The 22,765-nt window shown below is 37.9% G+C and overlaps 1 protein-coding gene across 1 annotated transcript in view; it reads left to right on the forward strand.

The window, feature by feature from the left end:
• Positions 1 to 22,765, forward strand: part of LOC132377873 (cadherin EGF LAG seven-pass G-type receptor 3-like) — a 511,939-nt gene that overhangs the window by 258,613 nt on the left and 230,561 nt on the right. Inside the window, exons 16-21 of the mRNA XM_059944310.1 lie at positions 4,819 to 4,920; positions 7,560 to 7,654; positions 8,561 to 8,770; positions 18,083 to 18,266; positions 20,648 to 20,797; positions 21,921 to 22,092. Of these exons, the coding sequence (XP_059800293.1) occupies positions 4,819 to 4,920; positions 7,560 to 7,654; positions 8,561 to 8,770; positions 18,083 to 18,266; positions 20,648 to 20,797; positions 21,921 to 22,092 (913 nt within the window). The remainder of the gene's footprint in view (positions 1 to 4,818; positions 4,921 to 7,559; positions 7,655 to 8,560; positions 8,771 to 18,082; positions 18,267 to 20,647; positions 20,798 to 21,920; positions 22,093 to 22,765) is intronic.

Genomic DNA, 22,765 nt, shown 5'->3' on the forward strand with positions numbered 1-22,765 from the left:
GCAGCCTCATGCGTAGCACCTTGTTAAAGGCTTCTGAAAATCCAAGTGAATAACATCTGCTGACTCTCCTTTGCCTATCCTACCTGGTACTTTTTTCCAGGGAATTTCAACAGATTGGTCAAGCAAGATTTCCCCTTAAGGAAACCATGCTGACTTTAGTTCATTTTATCATGTGCCTCAAGTACACTAAGACCTCATCCTTTATCTTCATCCCATCCACTGAAGTCAGGCTAGCTGTTCCACAAGCTCCTTTCTTCTGCCTCCCTCAAAGTGTGGAGTGACATTTGCAATATTCCAGCCCTCCAGAGCCATTCCTGAATCTAATAATTCTTGAAAGATCATTACTAATGCCTCCACAATCCCGTCAGCTACCTCTTTCGGAACACTAGGGTGCAGTTCCTTTGGTCCAGTTGATGTATCTACCTTCAGATCTACCTGCCAACTTCCCAGGCACCTTCTCCTTAGTTAAAGCAACAACATTAATTCCCCCCTGACATTCTTAAATTTCTGGCAAACTGCAAATGTCTTCTGCAATGAAGACTGACATAAAATACTTATTTAGTTCATCTTCTATTTCTTTGTCCCCTGTTATTATCTCTCCAGCATCATTATCCAGCTATCCAATATCCACTCTCAACTCACTTTTAATCTTTATACTGTACAGAATCTCTGAAAGACTTTTGGGATCCTCTTTGTTTTCCTTCTCAACCCCATTCTCCAACTTTCTCCCCATAACCTATTGCAGCCTTACAAATTAAGTACACATCAGCCTCTGCTTTAAGTATACTTCCCAGCTATCTGTGGCAATGAATTCCACAAATTTACTACCCTTAGACTAAAGAAATTCCTTTTCATCTCTGTTCTAAAGGTGCACCCTTGTATTCTGAGGCTATGCCCTCTGGTCCTAGATTCCCCCACTATTGGAAACATCCTCTGTACATTGACTCTATCTAGGCTTTTTGTAGGTTTCACGATCTCCCCCTCATTCTTCTAAACTCTAGCAAATACAGGCCCAGAACCATCAAATGCTCTTCGTAGCAGTTCTGATTTCTTAATTTGCTCCCCATTTAGAAAATAGTCCATGCTTTAATCCTTATACATGACCAAACAGTTCCTTACACTATTCAATTTGCCACTTTTTTGTCCACTCTCCTAATCTGTCCATGTCTTTTTTCAAACTTCCTGCTTCTTCAATACTACCCATCCACCTATCTTTGTATCAGCTGCAAACTTGACCACAAAGCCATTGTTTCTGTCTTCCAGATCATTAACTTATAACACAAAAAGTAATAGGCCTAAAACCAATCCCTACAAGCATCACTAATCACCAGCATCCAACCAGAAAAGGCTCCATTTATTCCCACTCTGCTTTCTGCCAGTCAGCCAATCTTCTGTCCATGCTAGTACTTTTCCTGTAACACCTTGGGCTCCTATCTTGTTTAGCAGTTGACGTTTTGGGCTGAAACCCTTCAGCAGGACATAACCCTTTTTCTCTTTATATATTGTAAATAAACCTTACGTATACTCTCTTATATTATTTGCTAACTTATTTTCATATTACATCTTTTCTCTTATTGCTTCTTTAGTTCCCCAACTGATTTTAAAAGCTTCCCAGTCCTCTAGCTTCCCACAGTTTTTGCTATTCTGAATGCCCACTCTTTTGCTTTTATGCTGTCTTTGACTTCCCTTGCCAGCCATGTTTGCCTCATCTTCCATTTGCTTTGTCTTCTTTCAGATGAATCAAACCTGGATCTTCTGAATTACTCCCAGAAACACAGAAACATCATCCCTTTTAGTGCCCCCTTTCAAACAGAGAAGCTTTAGCCAGCTCCTCTCTTGTGCCTCTGTAATTAACATTTACTCAAGTGTATTACTGATAGATCCATCCATTTGAGCTTTACTTGCTCAAACTGCACTGGATTCTGTCATACGATGATCACTGCTTCCTCGAAATTCCTTTGCCTGAACCTCATTAATCAAATCTAGCTCATTACACAATGCCCAATTCAGAATTGCCTTTTCTCTAGTGGGCTTGACCACAAGCTGCTCTGAAAGACATCTCAGAGGCATTATACAAACTTTTTCTCTTGAGATTGAACACCAACCTGATTTTCCCAATCTACTTGCATATGCTAAACTTTAGTATCTACTGTTGTAATTTGTATCCCACATCTCTTAGTTGAACTCTTCAATGATACACTTGCTTAGCCTATTAAGGAAGGAGATAGACTGACCATATTTTAAGCTATGTGATGAAAAGTAAAATAACTGTATCGAGTTTAATGCTTAAAGGTGGATGGGGTAGCTCATATGATCTCCAATACCTTTTAACAATACATATTTTCTGTTTGTTCATTGATCAGGTCATGACTACTCTTGATATGAAATGATGTTGTGTTGGAATGAAGATGCAACATGAAGCTATAATAGGAAACAATGATGTGAAAACTTTATTAACAGATACAATAATGAAGTCAGATTGGTTTGTAATACTCTTAAAATCAATGTAGCCTGGCCAGCTAATTTGGGATCTTCAAGGAAAGATATCACTAAGAAATTGTATTCTTCCTCCTTTACTTCAGTTAACCCTGCAAACCAGTGTAGTAATGAAAGTAGCGTCCTTTTTGAGAAAGTGTGAAATGTCACAATTTCTTTTTCTCCAACCCTTTGCCTTTTCCACTATCACCTCCCAGTTTATTATTTCATCCTCCCTATCCAAAACACCTGGCTTCAACTATCACCTTCTAACTTGAACTTCTTCCCTTACCCACTAATTATTCTGGCTTCTTCCCCCTTCCTTTCTGATCCTGATGAAGGGTTTCAGCCCAAAACATCAACTGTTTATTCATTTCCATTGATGCTACCAGATGTGTTGAGTTCCTGCAGCATTTTGTGAATGTAACTAATGGCTGATGATTTTAAATTTTTAGCTGGTCATTGGTATCTTATACTACTCAAAGTAAAAGTTTAGTTTGCTAACAAACAAGGTGTTAGTGTGGTCCAGGGTGCTCTGAGGAAATAGACTGATGCTCAACACATCATGTTTTGTAACGAGTGCCTTTTGTCTTGTTTAATGCTACAGTGCACTCAAATACTCAAATAATGTTGAAAGTTGGTGAGTTAACCAAATGCATTATTTTTAAGCTTTTTGAAGATGTGAAATTGTGTGAGATTTTGAGCTTTGAACAGAATATGTGGAGGCCAATATAGACACTTTGAGTCAGTGAGCAAATGCATGGTAGTTGCAGTATATAATGTAGGTAAATGTGGAGTTTACTTTCTAGAAAACAAACTTGTTATTTAAGGAATGATACATTGGGAAAGGTTGTTACACAACAGGATCTGCTTGTCTTCTAAGCTTGACAAATTTTCTATCTAGACATGTTCCAAATCTTCTGGCTGGACATTGGATGTTTGAGACTGTTGAATTTCTCCTTTCCAGTTGGTGTCACAACTGACCGTTATTGGTGAGAGTAGTGACTGCTGTGGATATATGGTGGATTGGGAGGTAACTGTGAGGAGAGGAGCAGGCATGGTGTTTTAAGAAACCATTTGTGGGTGGGGCATCATTTTGGAGCATTATCTCTGCTCTTTCCTGTGGGTGCCATGTTTTTTTAAATTTTCTGTTTTGGTTTCAGATTTTCAGTATCTGCAATTTTTTAGCTTTCCAATATCTATTTTTGATAAAACTAGGGGTTTCTTTCTTCATGTCTACTGGTTGACCTGTCAGGCTTTATTAGTCCTCTCTAATTCAGTCTGCCAGCATTTGCTGTCTTCCATATCTCACAAATGCAGCAAGTTTTTCTTGTTTCAGCCTGCATCTTCTCTGATCACAAGCAAGAAAACATCTGCAGATACTGGAAAGCTGAGCAATACACACAAAATGGTGGAGGAACTCAGCAGGCCAGGCAGCATCAATGGAAAAAAAAAGTACAGTTGGCATTTTAGCCTGAGATGTCGACTATTTTTTTTTCCACAGATGCTAACTGGCCTGCTGCGTTCCTGCAGCATTTTGTGTGTATTGTTATATCTTCTCGGAGTTCACTACATTTGTGTCAATCATTTCTTTTTCTCCTATCACTTTCCTTCCTCAGCAGCTTTAAACTTGCCAGTTCTGGTGAAAGTCACCAATCTGAAGCAATGATTATTTTTCATTTAATTGCTGATAATTCCAGAATGATTTTATATCAAACATTGGAGCATTTACTCTTAACAGTAATGCCTGCGTCCTGCTATAAATTACGTTAGTTGCAGAAAAGATGAATATTTTTCATAATTATCCTTGCCAAAGCTAGTGAACAAGTGTCTTTTTCTCCATGCTAATATGAACATATTTTATCCACATGGAAGCATTGCAATGAAATTCTAATTTTCCCATTGGAAGGAAGTAACTATCTGTCATTCAGCTACTGAAGGGATGCTGCACCCACTCTTGAAAAACTAATTTGTAAGAGTTGAAAGAGATTTGTTTAGTCAAATAATTAATACATAGAGTTTTTATCCTATTAAAATGCCATTTTGATGGCCATTAGCAGGCCTCACTGATAAGACTGATTCTGGGTTGTAACAAATCACATCAGAAACTGATTTTTTTAATGTAATTATTTGCTACTTCATTACTTTACTCATTGTTGAAGACACCCATTTATAATCATTGTGGTTGAAATGCCTCATTCCAGGAAAATACTGTATAACTCCAATCATCGTGGTTGTGTAGAAAAGTTGTGAGCTGTGTGAAGTGATTAACTGCTGCAGCATAAAAAACATAAACTGATTTAACTAAGTTATTTGCATATTCAATGTGTTTATCTTTTCTAGTGATATATGATGGATGCCCCAAATCACTCAAGGCTGGTATTTGGTGGCCACGAACAAAATTTGGTCTCCAAGCAGGTGTAACGTGTCCTAAAGGGTCCTTTGGTGAGTGACTATTCCGTTGCTTTACCATGACATTTTCCTTCGTGTCAGACCTGTGGTCTGTTCATCCATAAACTACAGGAAAAACACATGAACACAAGTTTCTGCAGGTGCTGGAAATCCAGAGTAACACACTCAAAATGCTGGAGGAACTCATCCTGTCAGGCAGTATTTATGGAGAGAAATAAAGAGTAATGTTTTGAGCTGAGACCCTTCGTCAGGAAATGCCCGAGTTCCTCCAGCATTTTGTGTATGTTCTTATTGGAAAGAAAATGCCCTTATTATTGGCATTGGTGTATTATTGTTGCATGTATACAGTGTAAAACTTATCATGCATACCTGTTTAGACAGATCAAATTATTGAACTAGAATAAGGTAAAACAATAACAATGTAGTAGAGTAAAAGCTACCTAAAGGGTAAGTAAACAATAAAGTTCAAGATCATAACAAGGTAGATTTTGAGACCATCTCACTGTATTAGAGGTCTGTTCAGTAATCTGATAACAGCAGGTTAGAAGCTGTCCTTGAGTCTGGCGGTACATGCTTTCAGGCCTTTTTATCTTCTGCCTGAAGGGAGAAGAGGCAATGCCCAATGTGGATGAGGCTCTTTGATTATCCTGGCTGCTTTACTGAGGCAGGAAGAAGTATGGTCAGAGTCCATAGAAAGGAGGCTGGTTCCTGAGATGAGCTGTGTCAACAGCTCTGCAGTTTTATGCCGTCACCAGCAGAACATTTGTCATACCAAGCTGTTATGCATGCAGACATAATGCTGCATGAATAATGTGAATGGAAGCTTAATAGAGGTTCAGTAGCCCATTATCTCCTTCACCTTGTCAGTGATAACAGAAAATATTTGAAACTAAAAGATCAATTTATTAAAGATAAGTAAATTGGGATATAAATGTTGCTTAATACAACTGCGTTAGAATCTGTTTGTAGAGAAAGGGTGCACACCTTCAGTATGGAACTGAATGTTCATAGATCAAACTCCTAACAAAGTTCTGTCCATAAAAATACTTTCACTGATTTGTGTTCTTACTATCATTTTATTGTAATATAAAATGCTTTGTTGTAATGTTCTTCTCATCATTCAAAATTTGTAAATAGTAATATTACCAAGTATATTTTCAACCCACTATTTGTGTTAAGGATATTCTTAATAGCTACAGACTTAAGTCCAAATCCAAGCTAACTATTGAAGTAAAAATATATGCAAAAGGCAAACTAAGACTAACTGCAAAGGATTTGACCAGTTAAAGTTTAACAAAATACCTATTAGTTATTTATAAAACAGTTGCTATTTGTGAACATAATGTGAATCTATTACAGGTGCAGATAACAGCACAAGCTTCTTTTGAGAATCACTTAGTGACATGAATTTGTGGTAGCTGATGAAAGTTACTGAATCACTTTCTTATTTTGCTCTCTGCCTAATTTTCATTCCATTGAAACCAATGTATAAGTGAACTGACACATAACTGCTTCTGATTCACTCTCACTTGTTTTGCACCGCTTCCCTGGACACCTTTAAAGTCCTCAACGAGCTGATTCCCCATTGAAGAGTAGGTAATCTGACATATAACAGTGAATTTGAAACACTGTCAGCTAATATTGAGAGTCTATCTACTATTCACTCAAAAGTAATGGATTCAGGTTTACATATCAAGAGATCATAATTTGCATCAATGAAAAGTGAGAAATGTTTGATTCAGTTTAGACTTTTATCAATGGCTCTGGACAAATTTTCTTTAGCAAGGCTAGGTAGTTAGTCCCCTAAAGTCCAAGCAGCATGATCCAGTTTTTGCTTTTTTATTTTTACTTTATCATCTTGTCAATATGAGCTTGGTATGCCCAGAGAATTTGAAAAAGCAAGTTCCCAATATTTTGACTAATCAGTCAGATTTTAACGAGATGCTTAAAAATTGACATTGACTGGAGTTGTGTTTGTGGTCTTGGATACAGATTTTGTTTTAAGGTAAAGACAGATGTGAAACAAATACCTCATAAACATATCCCAGCTTCCTAGTTCACCAGTCAGTAGTTTTAGTACTTATTTCAAACTCAATTTGGGAAGGTCTTGACCATATTTGATTCATTTTATTTGTCATACAAGCACACGTGCCTATTCACATGTGTAGGTTTTTTACTGTCTAACCCTTAATTCTGTCAATCACTACCCTTTTTGGTACTTTTCCACTCTTCTGCCTCTCTCAAAAAATGCATATTTGACATCAGAATGCCTTCTTACCACCATTGATGCCCATGAGTTGTTTTGATTCAATATTAATGCTAAACAGAACGGCTTCATATTTCATCTCTTTTATAAGCTTGTGGTATTTTTCTTCTCCATGTGAACGAAAGAATTCTAAATGTATCTTTAGTTTTAAAGTCTTGCTTTGGGCCAATCTTTAGCCTCTCTCTATACATTGTTTGAGTGTGTAGATTTCCATTCTTTTATTTTTTTCTTTTTATGATCTTGACTTGTATTTTTCCCCTCTTTTTCCTTGCTTTGCAGAGATGCGGGCTGGTGGTAAGTTGTTCTGCTCACTGCTGGATTATTGACACTTTGCTTGGCTTGGTGTAGAAGTTTGAATAAAGCCTGACTTTCCCAGGTACTGACCTTACAATTTTACTGTCTTCAGGCACTGCAATTCGACACTGTGGGGAGGAGCAAGGCTGGTTGGAGCCAGATCTATTTAACTGTACATCTCCACCCTTCACGCAACTAGCAGAGAATGTAAGTACTCTTTTAAAAACTCTGTTGCTGCATTTCACGCTCTATTCTATCCATTTTATAAAATAATCAACTTAAAAATACTTTTGGCTAAACTTCTAATTACACTATTACAAATCTGCGTATTGCATTCAGACAGGTACATAGACAGGCAAGGAATCAAAGGATAACTATCATGTGCATGGCAGCTTGGATTAACATTATGCTGGCACAGATATCATTGGCCAAGGGGCCTGTACCTGTGCAGTGCTGTACTGTTCCATGTGCTGTATAAAACAGCCACCTACTGTATTTCAGCAGCATCTCTTCCAGCTAAAACAGGTCCAGTTTTGCTTGATTTAAAGATGGAGGTTTTTGTGAAGCATAATATTTTGAATTTCTAAACCATGAGAGTAAAAGATTAAAGATTAGCTTTTTATTTGCCACATGTACTTTGATATGTACAGTGAAGTGCGTCATTTGCACCAAATAAAATCAGTGAGAATTGTACTGGGCAACCTGCAAGTCTCGTCACATTTTTGATGACAACATAGCATGCCCACAACTCACTAACCCTAACCTTAAATCTTTGGAATGTGGGAGGAAACCAGAGCACCTGAAGGAAGTATGCACACACTCCTTACGGGCAGTGGCAGGAATTGAAATCTGATCAGTGATTGCTGGTGCTATAAAGTAGTGCACCACTCTACAGTGCCACCCTGTGAGATGAATGGCTATTGATGAATTATATATGTAATTTAGCAGCTCTCTGAAAAATGTGAATACCTAACCACTATGAGAAGATGAAAATTTGTATTTGTTCCTCAATTCTGGTAATCCAGCAGCTAATTTTGTTTAATTTTATCTATACGCATAGTGCAATTTCTGCGACACTGAAGTTTGCCTTTGTTTCCTTCTATATGTCGAAAGCTTGCAAGTTTGGAAAGGAATAAAACTGAACTAAATACTATAGAGGCAAAGAAACTAGCTCGACGTATAAGGACAGTCACAGAGGAGATGGACCATTACTTTGGGAATGACATCTACATTACATACAGACTCCTCTTGAAGATGCTGGGATTTGAATGCACTCAGCGTGGATTTAATCTTACAGCGACACAGGATGTACACTTTACTGAGGTAAAAATCGCAAGGATAAGTTGAATAGGAGGCACAATACAATAATTTGCTTAAGTCATTGCCAACTCTTAATCAGGTACACTGAACACCAGGTAAAAGGCAACAATTTATTCCTATCTGGTGTAATAATAATGTCTGCCTCGCTTTGTTTCAATTCTTGTTTCTGTACAGAGCACATAAAGGTGAACAGTTTAACGCCATCTGGCATTGTACAAATCTGACAACAGAAGACTGTTCTCAATAATAATCTGCTCATTGAAGTTAGGAGAATAATAATGTATTATGGATGAGAGCAAGCATTAGCTCCAATGAGATCTGAGTTGATAGTACTGATGGTTTATTTATTTAGTTTTGTTTATTTTGAGATACAGCACAGAATAGGCCCTTCTGGCTCTTCACGTGAAGAGAGCTTTATGAGTGTACGTGGGAAAGGACTTGGAGTTACTGCCAAATTCATTTATGTTTTTGCACCACTTGGTAAATAATGTACAGGTGTAGCCCATGGAGGCACTGTCTGTGTTTTTTCTTGACTGTGCCCATGTGTCACTCTTATCAATGGAAACCATTGGGAAAAATTGGTGTGAAGATTTAGTGAGCATGTTCCAAAATGTAATTAGGTTCAGCTTGTAGGAGAAAAAGAGTAGAAACTGTGACCCATAATGTACAAGTTCAATATAGCGCAAGCCTAATCAAAATCATCTGAAGGTAAACAGGGGCATCATTCAAACTCAGTTTGCTAACATAACAGTAACAATTTAATTTGTCTTTTGCAGAGTTGTATATTTTTAGATTTCAAAAATTTTGATATAACAAAGCCAACTTCTGGCAGATTTCAATATCTTGCACAGTATGTAGGATAAATTATTATTACTATTTATTTTTTCTCAGCTTAAGCTGGTAAAACCTGAGGTACAGGCATAGCCAAGCACACTTATTTGTCAATTGCTAGGAACTTCTGGACATTTCTATTGGTGTTTAGTATTGTGGCTTTCTGAAGATTTACATAGGTATTACTGCATAACTTATGAAGTTTGTCCCTGTGTCCTGTCATATCAGTCTCGAGTTTCATTACACAATAATACACACACATTATGAATGTTTACTTCTAGTGACTGGTTCATGTCTGTCTTCTCTCAATTGCTTGAGTGGTGTCAGTTTTAAGAGGACTGCCCCCTTGAGAAACACTTGCAGCAGTCGCAGCCTTTGCTGTTGGTGGGTTACTGTGAACTCTGGCAGTGTCTTTTTTGGGTTTCCCCAGTGCCTACCCACTGATTCAGCAGGGTACCATTAGTGGTTGCTTACTGTCATGTCCAGCAGTAACTCCAGGCAGCGCCATATCATTCCATTCCAGTGACGTCTCTCCAATTCTAAAGTGAAAGGATATTGCTTTTAGTTTTAGTTTCAACCACCCCTAACATGGAGAACAGATGGTGACCAGAGCACCACCCAAACTGGATTCTTTATTGTTATTTTATTTTATTATTATTTTCATCAAGTATTACAATGTCCAGTGAAAACTGTTGAGGTAGTGCAAGGTAAACAATAACTGAATGCAGAATAAAGTGTAACAGCTACAAAGTGCAGAGCAGGTAGACAATAATGTGCAAAATCATAGAGAGTTAGATTCTGAGGTCAAAAGTCCATCTAATCATCCTAGGGAGCTATTCAGTCATCTTAGAACAGCAGGATAGAAGCTGTCCCTGAGCCTGTAGTATGTGTTTTCAGGATTTTTTACCTTCAGTGGAAGAGAAAAGAAGGGAGAATGTCCAAATGAGAGTTTTTGATTATGTTGGCTGCACTCCTGAGGCAGCAAGAAGTATGCACAGAGATCACGGAGAAAAGGCTGGTTTCCGTCATGTGCTCAGCTGTGTTGTCAACTCACTGCAGCTTCTTCTGGTCATGGGCAATCAGTTGCCATGCCAACCTATGTTTTGAGGTTCTTGGAAATAGGTACAAGGGGGATGTCAGAGGTAAGTTTTTCCACACAGAGGGGTGGGTTTGTGGAACGCACTGCCAGCGACAGTGGTGGAGGTGGATACAATAGGGTCTTTTAAGAGACTCTTAGATAGGTATATAGAGCTTAGAAAGGCCATGTGGTCAGGGAAATTCTAGGCAGTTTCCAGAGTAGGTTACATGGTCAGCATGCCATTGTGGGCTGAAGGGCCTGTAATGTACTGTAGATTTCTGTTTTTATGTTAGATCCTCAGAGATCTTGACACCCAGGAACCTGAAATTGCTCACTCTTTCCACTTCTGATCCCCCTGAGGATTTTTTCGTGTTCACTCGTCCTACCCTTTCTGAAGTCCACAGTAAACTCTTTGGTCTTACTGATGTTGAGTACAAGGTTGTTGTTATAGCACCACTCAGCTAGCTGGTATATCTCACTCCTGTGTGCCCTCTCATCTCCATCTGAGATTCTGCCAACAATGGGTGTATCATCAACTACAATCATCAATTAACAATGGTCAATGCGACAGGCAACAAAAATCAAGATACAAATATTTTAAATTATAAAGAATTGAAATAAAATAAAGATAGAGTACAAATATGGAATAAAATGTGCATAAATACACAAATACCAGCATATATTTACAATGTAAACAGTATTATAAAAAGAGGTTTCAAGTTTTATATGCAGTACACACAAGAAAGGCATAAATTAAGCACAATTTATAAGAAAGAACACAAATAGAACAAAATAAAAGTGTGTTAAGTAAGATCTGGAAGCCACTTCTAATGAAGCACATATTGGAGAAAGGGTAATGAAAATGTATCAGAAATTCCAAGGCTTAATTCTAAGTATCGATGAAACTGGATTTACATGCTCTTAAATGTAGTTGAGAGGTGATTTTGTGTTGACAAGACATTGTAGGGGGTATAGGTAGGGCTAGGAAAATAAACAGCAGACATAGGTTTAGGTTAAGCGAGCAGAGTTTCAGGGAGGTTATGATGGGGACCACCTTCACCCAGAGTGTAGTAAGTACCTGGAATGCACTATCTGAGGGTAGTAGTTGAAGTTGGGTGACTGGCTGCACTAAAGAAGTGTCTGAATAAGTAGCTCAATTGTTTGGGCACGGAGGCTATGGCCCAAATAGGTTTTGAAAGGGTGCTCACTAGCTGAAGTAGATGAGTTGGCCTGTACTGTTCTATGATTCTACATTAATTTCAAGTATTGAAGATAGAAAGGATCGGCTCTGTGCAGCAGCTAAAAAGTTGTGGGCTCAATACAAGATCAAGAAAGGATCTTGTAACAGCAGATCGTGGTTCAGAATTTGAGTTAACAACAGGGAGTAAAACTTTGTGAGTTGGTTATAGGCTTCTGGATAGTCATGAGGGGACAATAAATGAAAAGAAATAACATGAATGTAACAGGAGTAAGTTACATATGGTCAAAATCAAAGTGAATTTATTATCAAAGTATGTCACCATACACTGAGATTCATTTTTTGCAAGCATTTACAGGAAAATAAAGAAATACAATAGAATGTATGAAAAACTATACATAAAAGGTGATGAACAACCATTGTGCAAAGGAAAGCAAATCAATAAGTAATACTGAGAATATGAGTTGTAGGGTCCTTGAAAGTAAGGCTGCAGAGTCAGTTCAGCATTGTGGACTCACATAGACTGACAAATCACATTATTACAAGTAATGCAGAGGCCGAATTGCTGGAATGTATATCAGGTGGATTTCCATAAGACCATAGAAGTAGGCCATTTGGCCCATTCAGTCTGCCAGATCATTATGTTGACAAATTAATTAGGGAACAAGCTATTTTAAATTTAGCACTATGAAACATTAAATATCTTGTAAAAATGCTTTGAGTAAAAGGTGAACATTGAATAACATAGAAGCTTGTTCATTTGTTATGTGCCATGTCAGATGATGTAGGTGATCATGGTCTTTTTCTATGACTATGATTGTTCATGACAATTTTTTTGACAGAAGTAGTTTGCTGTTAGCATAAAAGCTTGTAAGTGATACAAATCCATCTAAAATGAATGCTTCAGCCAGTACAGAGGAAACTTTGAAGATTGAGGGGTTGGCTGGAAGGGTTTTATAATTAGTTCAGAGGTTCATTTTGTTATCAAAGTATGTATCCAGAATATAACTCTGAGATTCATCTTCTCCAGATAGCCATGGAATACAGAAAAACCATGGAAGCTGTTGAAAGAAAAGACATCAACTCCCTGTTCACGAACAAGAAAGAAAAAGAAACAAAATTCACAACCCCCACCCTCCAACAACTCCTTCACACAGAACTAACAGATTGCCTTCCCAAAAAACAGCAGCTAGAACATTAAACCCCTAACCCCCAACCCACCTCCCATGCAAAAAAAACAGTGACAATAATATCAAACTCCAAACACCCTGTCGGCCTTGCTCACACACAAATAGATCACCCACTCTGAAAAACACCAACAAGAAAATCAGACCACAAAGTCTCAACCCCTCCCTCACACAAAAACTAAGTAATTGCCCTCTAGTAAAATGGCAACAAGAAAGAAAACACAGAAAACTGAAGGAGACCATATAAGCTACAGTCCACAATAACATACAGTCCACAATCTCAATAACATCCTGTGTCTGCATTGAGGAGAGCGACAGTTCAAACTCAGTCCTTCCACACAAGGGGAGCAACCTCTGACTCATGGCTCCAACTGCCATTAAACTACATTAAAGAAGTGTGATAGTGGACTTGCAATGACCAGCATTTAAAGAAATAATACATAGTTGGCAACAAATATACATTCCTTCAAGGTACAGAAACACATTGGAAGTGTTACAACCGTGGATTTCAGATAAATAAAACATATATTCTTAAATATATTGGAAATGTTATGAGATTCTTAGGAAAAGCAATCTGAGGATTGAAAATATACAGAATAGAATGCAGAAAGAAAATAAATGAGAAACAAAAGCAGACTGTAAGAACTTTCATAGTTTTTCAAAAAAGGAAAATAAAACTATTGCGAATATAGGTCTCTTAGAGATAGAATTGGAAAGTTTGTTATGGAGATGACAAAGGATTTTAAATAATACTTTGTGCCTAATTTCACAGAAGATACAAAAAAAGCACCCAGAAGTAATGAAGAACCATGGTTCCAGTGCAAATGAGGGGTTAAAAGATAAAAGCATCAGGAAAGAAGTAGCTCTGGGAAATTCAATGAGCCTGAAAAATTATAAATCATCTGGACCTAGCAAAGAACATTCCATAGATTTGAAGGAGGTGGCTATATTTACCATTTTTGTAATTCTGATTACAAATTCTGTAGGTTCTGGAGTGGTTTTTGCAGATTGGAAGGAAGCTCATATGACCACAATGCTTAAGAAAGGAAGTAGAGAAAAACTGAGAACTTGTTAGACTAATATTGAAAGGAGGGAATCTATAATAAAACAATATAACATCTATAATTAATGATAATAATATGAATTGCAGCATGAACATGGATGAACATGAACATGAAAAAGAAGTCCTTGACTATTGGAGTTCTTTGATGTATCTAGTAAAGCACATGAGAACAGTGGATATGTACATATTAATTTTCAGAAGGATTTTGATAAGGTCACACACACATGAAATCAGGAGCAATATACTATCGTGATTTGGTTAGCAGAAAGAAAACGAATGCACTAGTGCTTCTCAGATTGGCATACTGTGATACTGTCTCTCCTTCAGCCACAACTACTCCTATGTATAGTGATACTTTGCTTGAGAACACCACATAGTATTGCTGATGGCATGAAGTAAACAATGTTCAAAGTCTGAGTAGAAAAACAGATCAAAAGGGACTTCAGAGGAATTTAGACAAGATAAGTGAGAGTGAAAAAAGACACCCAAAATGCTCGAACAACTCAGCAGGATAGGCAACATCTATAGAAATGAATGAACAGCTGATGTTTCAGGCTACAACCCTTCATCGGGACTGGAAAGGAATAGAGAAGATGCCAGAATAAGAAGGTGGTGAGAGGGAAAGAAGTACACACTAGAAGTTGATGGGTGAAGGTGGGTGGGAAGGGCAAAGGGCTAGAGAAGAATGAATCTGATAGGAAAGGAGATTGGACCATGTGAGAAAGGGAAGAAGTAGGGGCACCAAGGTGAAGAGAAGAGGTAAGAGGCCAGAATGGGGAATTGAAGAGGGAAGGGAAAGCAGAAAAGAACAAAAGATAAATGAGAGGACAACAACATTGCAAATGGAGTGCAATGTTGAAAAAAATGAGGTTATCTACATTGGTTTTAAAAATAAAAATACTGAGTATTTTTAAATGATGGGAGATTTGGGGTCTTTATTGCTTAAGAAGTTGAACACAAATGTAACACAAGAGACTGCAGATGCTGGAATATGAAGCAATAAATGCTCTGCTGGAAAATCTTGGGGATTTGACGCATAAAGTCAACAGTTTTCTTTCCTTCCACTGATTGACCCACTAAGTTCTTCCAGCAGATTGTTTGTTGCTACACCTGTAAGTATGCCTTATTAAAAACCACAGTATAATTGTACATGTTTGATTCTTTTACCTAACAAAGGCTGTATTTACAAGAGAAGGAATTCAGTGAAGATTAATCACACTATTCCTGGACAATGGGTCTGTCATAGATAAGAGGTTGAGTGGGACTGGTCCTCTATTTCAAACTTAGAACTTAGATGTGACCTTGTTGAAATGCACAAAATTCTTCAGGGGGCTTGACTAATACAGGGAGAATCTAAATATAGAAAACCTACAGCACATTACAGCCCCTTCGGCTCACAATGCTGTGCCGCACATTTACTTACTTTAGAAATTACCTGGGATTACCCATAGCCCTCTATTTTTCTAAGCTCCATGTACCTATCCAGGAGTCTCTCAGAAGACTCTATTGTATCCACCTCCACCGTCTCGGACAGCTCATTCCACACACTCACCACACTCTGCGTTTAAAAAAACAACAAACTTGCCCCTGACATCTCCTTTGTAACTACTTCCAAGCACCTTAAAACCGTGCCTTCTCGTGTTAGCCATTTCAGCCCTGGGAAAAAGCCTCTGGCTAACCATACAATCAATGCCTTTCATCATCTTGTACACCTCTATCAGGTCAACTCTCATCCTCCTTCGCTCCAAGGAGAAAAGGCCAAGTTCACTCAACCTATTCTCATAGGACATACTCCCCAATCCAGGCAACATCCTTGTAAATCTCCTCTGCATCCTTTCTATAGTTTCCACATTTTTCCTGTAGTGAGGCGGCCAGAACTGAGCACAGTACTCCAAGTGGGGTCTAACCGGGGTCCTATAAAGCCATAACATTACCTCTCAGCTCTTAAACTCAATCCCACGGCTGATGTGGTTGATGAAAGCCAATGCTCCGTATGCCTTCTTAACCACACAGTCAATTTGAAGCCCAAGTTAGAAAATAATCATTCCACATGTAACGTGACAAGATTCTACATGTGAGCATTTGATTCAGTGAACCACTTGACCATTTCACTTCATATATCTAATACATTAAAGTTCATCATATATCTCCCCTGGTATAGTGACAGCAACTAAAGAACTTGAATAATCTCACAATTTGATTGCATGTATTTCATGACTTGCAGCTATTCAAATTACAGTAATCACAGTTACTTGAATACCTTCTCAATGTATCTAATTTTATTGAAACCTTTTAATTTTTACCTAAGGCACTTGAATTTAGTAGGTTGCCAAGTAATTCAAGATGGCACCAAGTTTTAACCTCTGTTAAGGTTTCAGTTGTTTTTAGTGTTTTATTGGGCTTGTAGGGGGTGGTTTTGGAAACAGAGAAGTTTTCCTCTGAATGAGTCCAGAACTAAAGGTCATACTCTCAAAAGAATGAGTGAACTATTAAGGACATTGGACATGTGATTAGGAAAGAGGAGTTAGAATGCATGGTAATTAGGGGAAAGATTGAAGGGAAGAAAACAAGAGGAAGGCAAAGGCAAATGATGATGGAGACAGCAGCCAGAGAACTGGAAATGAATACCAGTGAATTGATCCACTTGACCCGAAACAGGAGTGTGTGGCCATGGCAGTCAAAGCTCAAACTGGGCACGGCACCTGATGATGATAATGATGAAATTATTAAGGACTGAAATGAAGAGAAATGCCTTCACTCAAAGGAGGGTGTATCTTTGGAATTCTCTATCATAGAGAGTTGATTGCATTACAAAGATCTATATATTTCTGGATATTAAAATCATGACATATGTTGAACAGGTAGATGACTGTTACATGAGTTTGAAGATCAGCCAAGATCTTCTTGAATGGAAGGACAAGCCTGAGATGCCAAATGGTTAATTTTTACTTGTATTCGTGTTCTTATATTAAATGGAACTGAGAATACATTAAAACTGCTTTCATGTTTGTCAAGTCTAAGACTTCAGACTTATGCATTCAGAGACTTGTCAAAATTCATTAGTAGCTTCTATTATTACAAGGAAACAGAAGTTGAATTTAGGTCACATGTTAATTTTTAAATCTAAGTTTGTAATCTCCTTGGTCTTAAGCTATGAAAACCTACTGTAAATTTCTCATTTATGTTGCTAAGATAATTGTTTCATCTTCTTTGCTGAATCTGTTTCATTTGGCCCCACATTCTTTCTGACTTGGCACTGAATTCACTGACTTCCATAGATCCCTCAAAGTTACCATGCAAATTAATAGGATGGTCTTGCGGGTGTGTGGTGTGTTGATCTTTATTCGTCAGGAGATTGATTTCAAGAGCCTCGAGGTAATGTTGGAACTCTATAGAACCCTGGACCTGCACTGCGCTATTGTGTTCTATGTTCCATGCTGACTCCAATTTATCCCCCATTAGGATTTTGTTTATTTATCAATGCTGTTGCTGTTTAGTATTCTAATCCTATTATTCACCAGATAGCCTATCATTCTCTTCCGTACCATTATGAGATTTTGCTGAATTGAAAAATATCTGGAACTTGTACCTATAAGTCTAATAAAATGTGATAATGATTCTACCCCAATAAAATCTGGGCCAATGCCATTTGATTGAAACCATTTTGGAAAATTAGTTGTTCTCTCCCTATTTCATATCAGCTTGTTTTGGAATTACCTTCAGATGATCTTTATAATTTTGCAAGTGCAGATAGACTGAACCCATATCATCAAAAAGTTTTTATTTATGTTGCACAGAATCAATGCTTTGTATAGATTACCTTATTGCTTGATCAAATCACAGCAAAAATAATTTTATAATTGGCAGGTTATGTTGAAAGTAACAGCAGTATTGAAAGCCAATGTCAGATACTGTTTGGATATGCCAAGTATCATGATGATCCTATTTAATGTTTTAGAATCTCCTTCAAGCAGGAAGTGCTGCTCTAGATCTAGAAAACAGAGAACATTGGAACGCACTTCAGCAGACAGAACAAGGGATTGCTCGCCTGATGGAACAACTTGGGATCTATGCAAGGACTCTGGCTCAAAACATGAAGCTTACTTACTTGAACCCAGTTGCCATTGTAACCCCCAATATTAGTAAGTTGCTGTTAGAATGTCAGAGAGTGCAGTGATTATCTTGTTTAATATGTCTGTGTGGATTAGCCTATACTTGAAGGTTCTTGGGTACCGATGAGTTGTAAGATATTAGGGTGTTATTTGAGATGCTGTCTCATTCCAGGCATCCCTGAAGGTATCAATATCACAGTAAATAACCATGAAAACCTACTTTAATAAAAGCGAAATACATTGGAACGTGGTTCTACACTCAGTGGCTTCTTTATTAGGAACACCTGTACACCTCATTGATGCAAATATCTGATTAGCCAGTCATGTGGCTGAAACTCAATGCATAAAAGCACGTGGAATTGGTCAGGAGGTTTAGTTGTTGTTCAGACCAAACATCAGAATTGGGAAGAAATGCGATCTAAGTGACTTTGACCATGGAATGGTTGTTGGTGCCAGACGGGGTGGTTTGAGTATCTCAGAAACTGCTCATTTCCTGGGATATTCACACACAGCAGTCTCTAGAGTTTACAGAGAATGGTGCAAAAAAACAAAAAAATATACAATGAGCAGCAGCTCTGTGGCTGATAATGCCTTGTAATCAGAAAGGTCCGGGGAGAATAGCCAGACTGGTTCAAGTAGACAAAAAGATGATAGTAACTCAAATAACCGTGCATTACAACAGTGATATGCAGAAGAACATCTCTGAATGCACAGCATATCAAACTTTGAAGTGGATGGGCTATTGCAGCAGAAGTCCAGATTGGGCTCCACTATTGTACCTAATGAAGTGGCCACTGTGTGTATATTAACAGCAAATTGGATTAAAAGGACATTCTTGCAATTTAGCCCAGGTTTTATTAATAAGAGTGGTTGAGAATGGAGGATGAATCAACCACTTAATTCTTAAACATTAATTATGTTTGTACAACTTTCTGATTTGCTGTTCTTTTTTAACTTGAGCTACACTAAATACACTTCGTAAGTTGGAATTTGCTATGCTATTCAAGCTAAATAGCCTTATCTGAAATGATCAGAAAGAGAGACAAGTTACAGAGACATGAAAGTTCATTGTAACATAATGAAAGCTGTTTTGCTTTTATTGTCAAGCTCCATCACTGCCTCAGCAGTGGAGATGTTTGACGTTTGTGAACTAGTCAATTACATGCATGATTCCTCAGATAGTGAAGTTGGGGAAACAGTATTGCTCAGGCACAGATTAGTAAGTGGCAAGTAACATTCATATTGTACAATTGCCAGTCTTTGACATCTTCAAAGAGGGACTTAAGTACCTCTACTTGACATTAAACTGAAAGAACCATCAGCTAGTCCCTGTTCCCATCACTAAGACTATTATTGACCATAAATGTAAATGGATTACTGCTACATTAGTAAATTAGAGACTGGATTTCATTTGGTTGTCTCAATCTACATCCCTGAAGTCTCCATTATCTATGGAACATGTCTCAGGAGTATAAATTGCTGCTCATTTGCTCGGCGGAATGTAGTTACAAAGACACTCAAGGAGCTGGGACCTCTCTCTCACAAAGCACCCCATCTATCCACCAGCATGAGCATTCAATACTTCCACCAGTGGTGCAGCAGTTTTTTTTATTGTGTACCATCTGCAAATTACAATGCAGCAACTTGCTAGGGTTTCTTTAACAATCTCTCCCCCACTGTAGTCTATTTCTCAGAGGGTCAGGTATCATAAACCTTCACTTGTATTTGTTTCTCTAAGTCATGTATTATCTTAATTTGGAATTCTTCAGTATTTCTTATTACTGATTTAAAATCTCAGAACAATTGTGCTTGTTCAAGAGGACTGCTCTCCCCATCTTGTCAATGACAATTAGTAATAGGTAACAAATATTGACCTTGCAAATTCTATATGTGAATATTGTCTATTTATCTACATTTATTTATTTTGAGATACATCATGGAATAGGCCCTTATGGCCCTTTGAGCTGTGTTATCAGCGAACCCTGTAATAGCCCTAGCCTAATCACAGGACAATTTGCACTGAACAATTGACCTCTTACTGGTATATCTTGAGACTGTGAGAGAAAACCCATGCATTACACAGGGAGGACATACAAACTTCTTATAGAGAGCACCAGGATTGAACTCCAAACTCTGACACTCTGAGCTGTAATAACATCACACTAATCGTTGTACTATTGTAGCGCCCATTAAAAAGTATTACAAGTAAAATGAGAAGCATGACGGTTTCTTCTACCAATCCTACATAAAACTACTATAAAAATATATTTTAAAGGTTATATGTTCAAAGTTATGTAGGTATAAAATGTTTGTCTTTATATCTCCTAATATTGAAAGCTTAAGGCTGAGCAAAATGAATTTTACTGTATCCCTACTCTAGTATTAAACTTCATCATGGTTTTCTATTTTAGTCCTAACAATTGATCATGTGGAGAACGGCATTAAAGCAAGAAAGCGATTCCCTCGATATCACAGCGGACTCTTCCGTGGCCAGTCTGTGTGGGATACACAGACACATGTTGTACTGCCAACATCTGTTCTATTGCCATCGAAAGTAAAAGGTAATTAACAAATGTCTTTGCAATTTCAGCAATAGAATTCCAGAAAAAGTGCATATGGTAGAACAAAAGACCCTACAGAAAATCCTGGCAATTCTGGACAATGTTTCTCACTCTCTGCATGCCACCTTGGCTGAACAGAGGAGCACTTTTAGTAACAAACCAAAACAAATGTGCTGCTCCAACGAGCACTATATGAGGTCATTCTTACCCTCAGCCATTAGGCTCCATATTGAGTGAACCTATAGCTGGAGAATTGATGCCCCCTCCTGTAGACTGTTTGAGGTAACTTATTTTTTATTCTTTCATACTTCTCTTCGAATATTTGTATATCTGTGCACTTGTAATGCTACTGTGACACTGAAGTATCTATCTATCTATACTGATGATTGATGTGGATAATAGAGAATGCAGACAAGCAAATGTTGATTAGATTCCATAAGTAATACATAATACCAATGTAGAAGAGAAAAATACTGCTGATGCTAGAAATCTGAAATAAAAGTAGAAAAGCCAAAAAATAGGTCAAATAGAGTCTATAGAGAGAGCAACAAAGTTACCATTTTGTCTGTTTAGCGATACAGTGCAGAATAGACCTTTCAGGCACTTTGAGCCACACTGCCAGCAACTCCCGAGCTGTAATAGCATTGTGTTAACTGCTACCACTCATCACTTCTCAACAGTACAGTTCAGCTAAATGCAGGCCATCCTCAAGTTACAAACACATTACATACAAATGATATTATTAATTTCAAAAATTTGAAGTAGGAACATACCTCCTTTTGTCTAAAAGGCAAAGCTAGTTTCCACTCTGTCCGTTGTCATCAATCTTACCTGATTTGATACTATTCATTACAATACAGATGCACATCAAGTCATTTTTGTGTATTTTCTGACTTACAGACAAAATCAGTTTATGGGTGTCTATGTATTAGAACCCATTTGTTCCCTGGGGAACAGCCTGAATGATAAAAGGTTATGGACCTGATATTTCATACAATTGTTTGTATGATGGAAATTTTCAGTGACTAAGTGTGACCATTGTTGAACCCTTGAGAACTATTTCATTGATTTTCTGCTCTTGCAGTTTTTGTCAGATTTAAATTTACCTCTTATATCTACACAGTTGCACCTACCTCCAACATGGAGATCCATGTGCGGAATGAAACTAGTAAAGTCTTACACCAACGGATTTTGCCAGAGCCTGAGCCCACAATGACTATTCTGATCCTCCTCATTTATAGGACATTAGGTAGCTTACTACCTGCACGATACAACACAGATCGCCGTAACGTAAGGTATGATTTCAACATTTGATATGTTTATTTTTTTATTTAGAGATATGGTGCAGAATTAGGCCCTTCAAGCCATGTGACACAGCAACCTCCAATTTAGCCCTAGCCTAAACACAGGACAAACTACATTCACCAAATTAACTTACTAAGTAGTACATCTTTGGACTGTGGGAAGAAACTGGAATACCCAGAGAAAACCCACGCAAACACTGACGCCAGCTGTAATAACATCACACTAATCCCTATGCTCCCATGCTGTCCCATAAGACCATAAAACATAGGAGCAAAATTAGGCCATTCATCCCATCGACTCTACTTCGCCATTCCATCATGGCTGATCCTGGATCCCACGCTACCCCATATACCTGTTTTTTCACCAAATCCTTTGATGCCCTGACCGATCAGGAAACTTATTAACTTCTGCCTTAAATATACCAACTGACTTGGCCTCCACCACAGTCTGTGGAAGAGCATTCCACAGATTCACTACTCTCTGGCTAAAAAAATTCCTCTTTACCTCATTTCTAAAAGGTCACCCCTCAATTTTGATGGATACCCCTATCAAAGGACACATCCTCTCCACATCCATCCTATATAGTCCTTTCAACATTCCGTAGGTTTCAATGAGATCCCTTTGCACACTTTGAAATTCCAGTGAGTACAGGCCCAAAGCTGC

Source organism: Hypanus sabinus, chromosome 19 (genome assembly GCF_030144855.1).
Source record: "Hypanus sabinus isolate sHypSab1 chromosome 19, sHypSab1.hap1, whole genome shotgun sequence".
NCBI classification, from domain to species: Eukaryota; Metazoa; Chordata; class Chondrichthyes; order Myliobatiformes; family Dasyatidae; genus Hypanus; species Hypanus sabinus.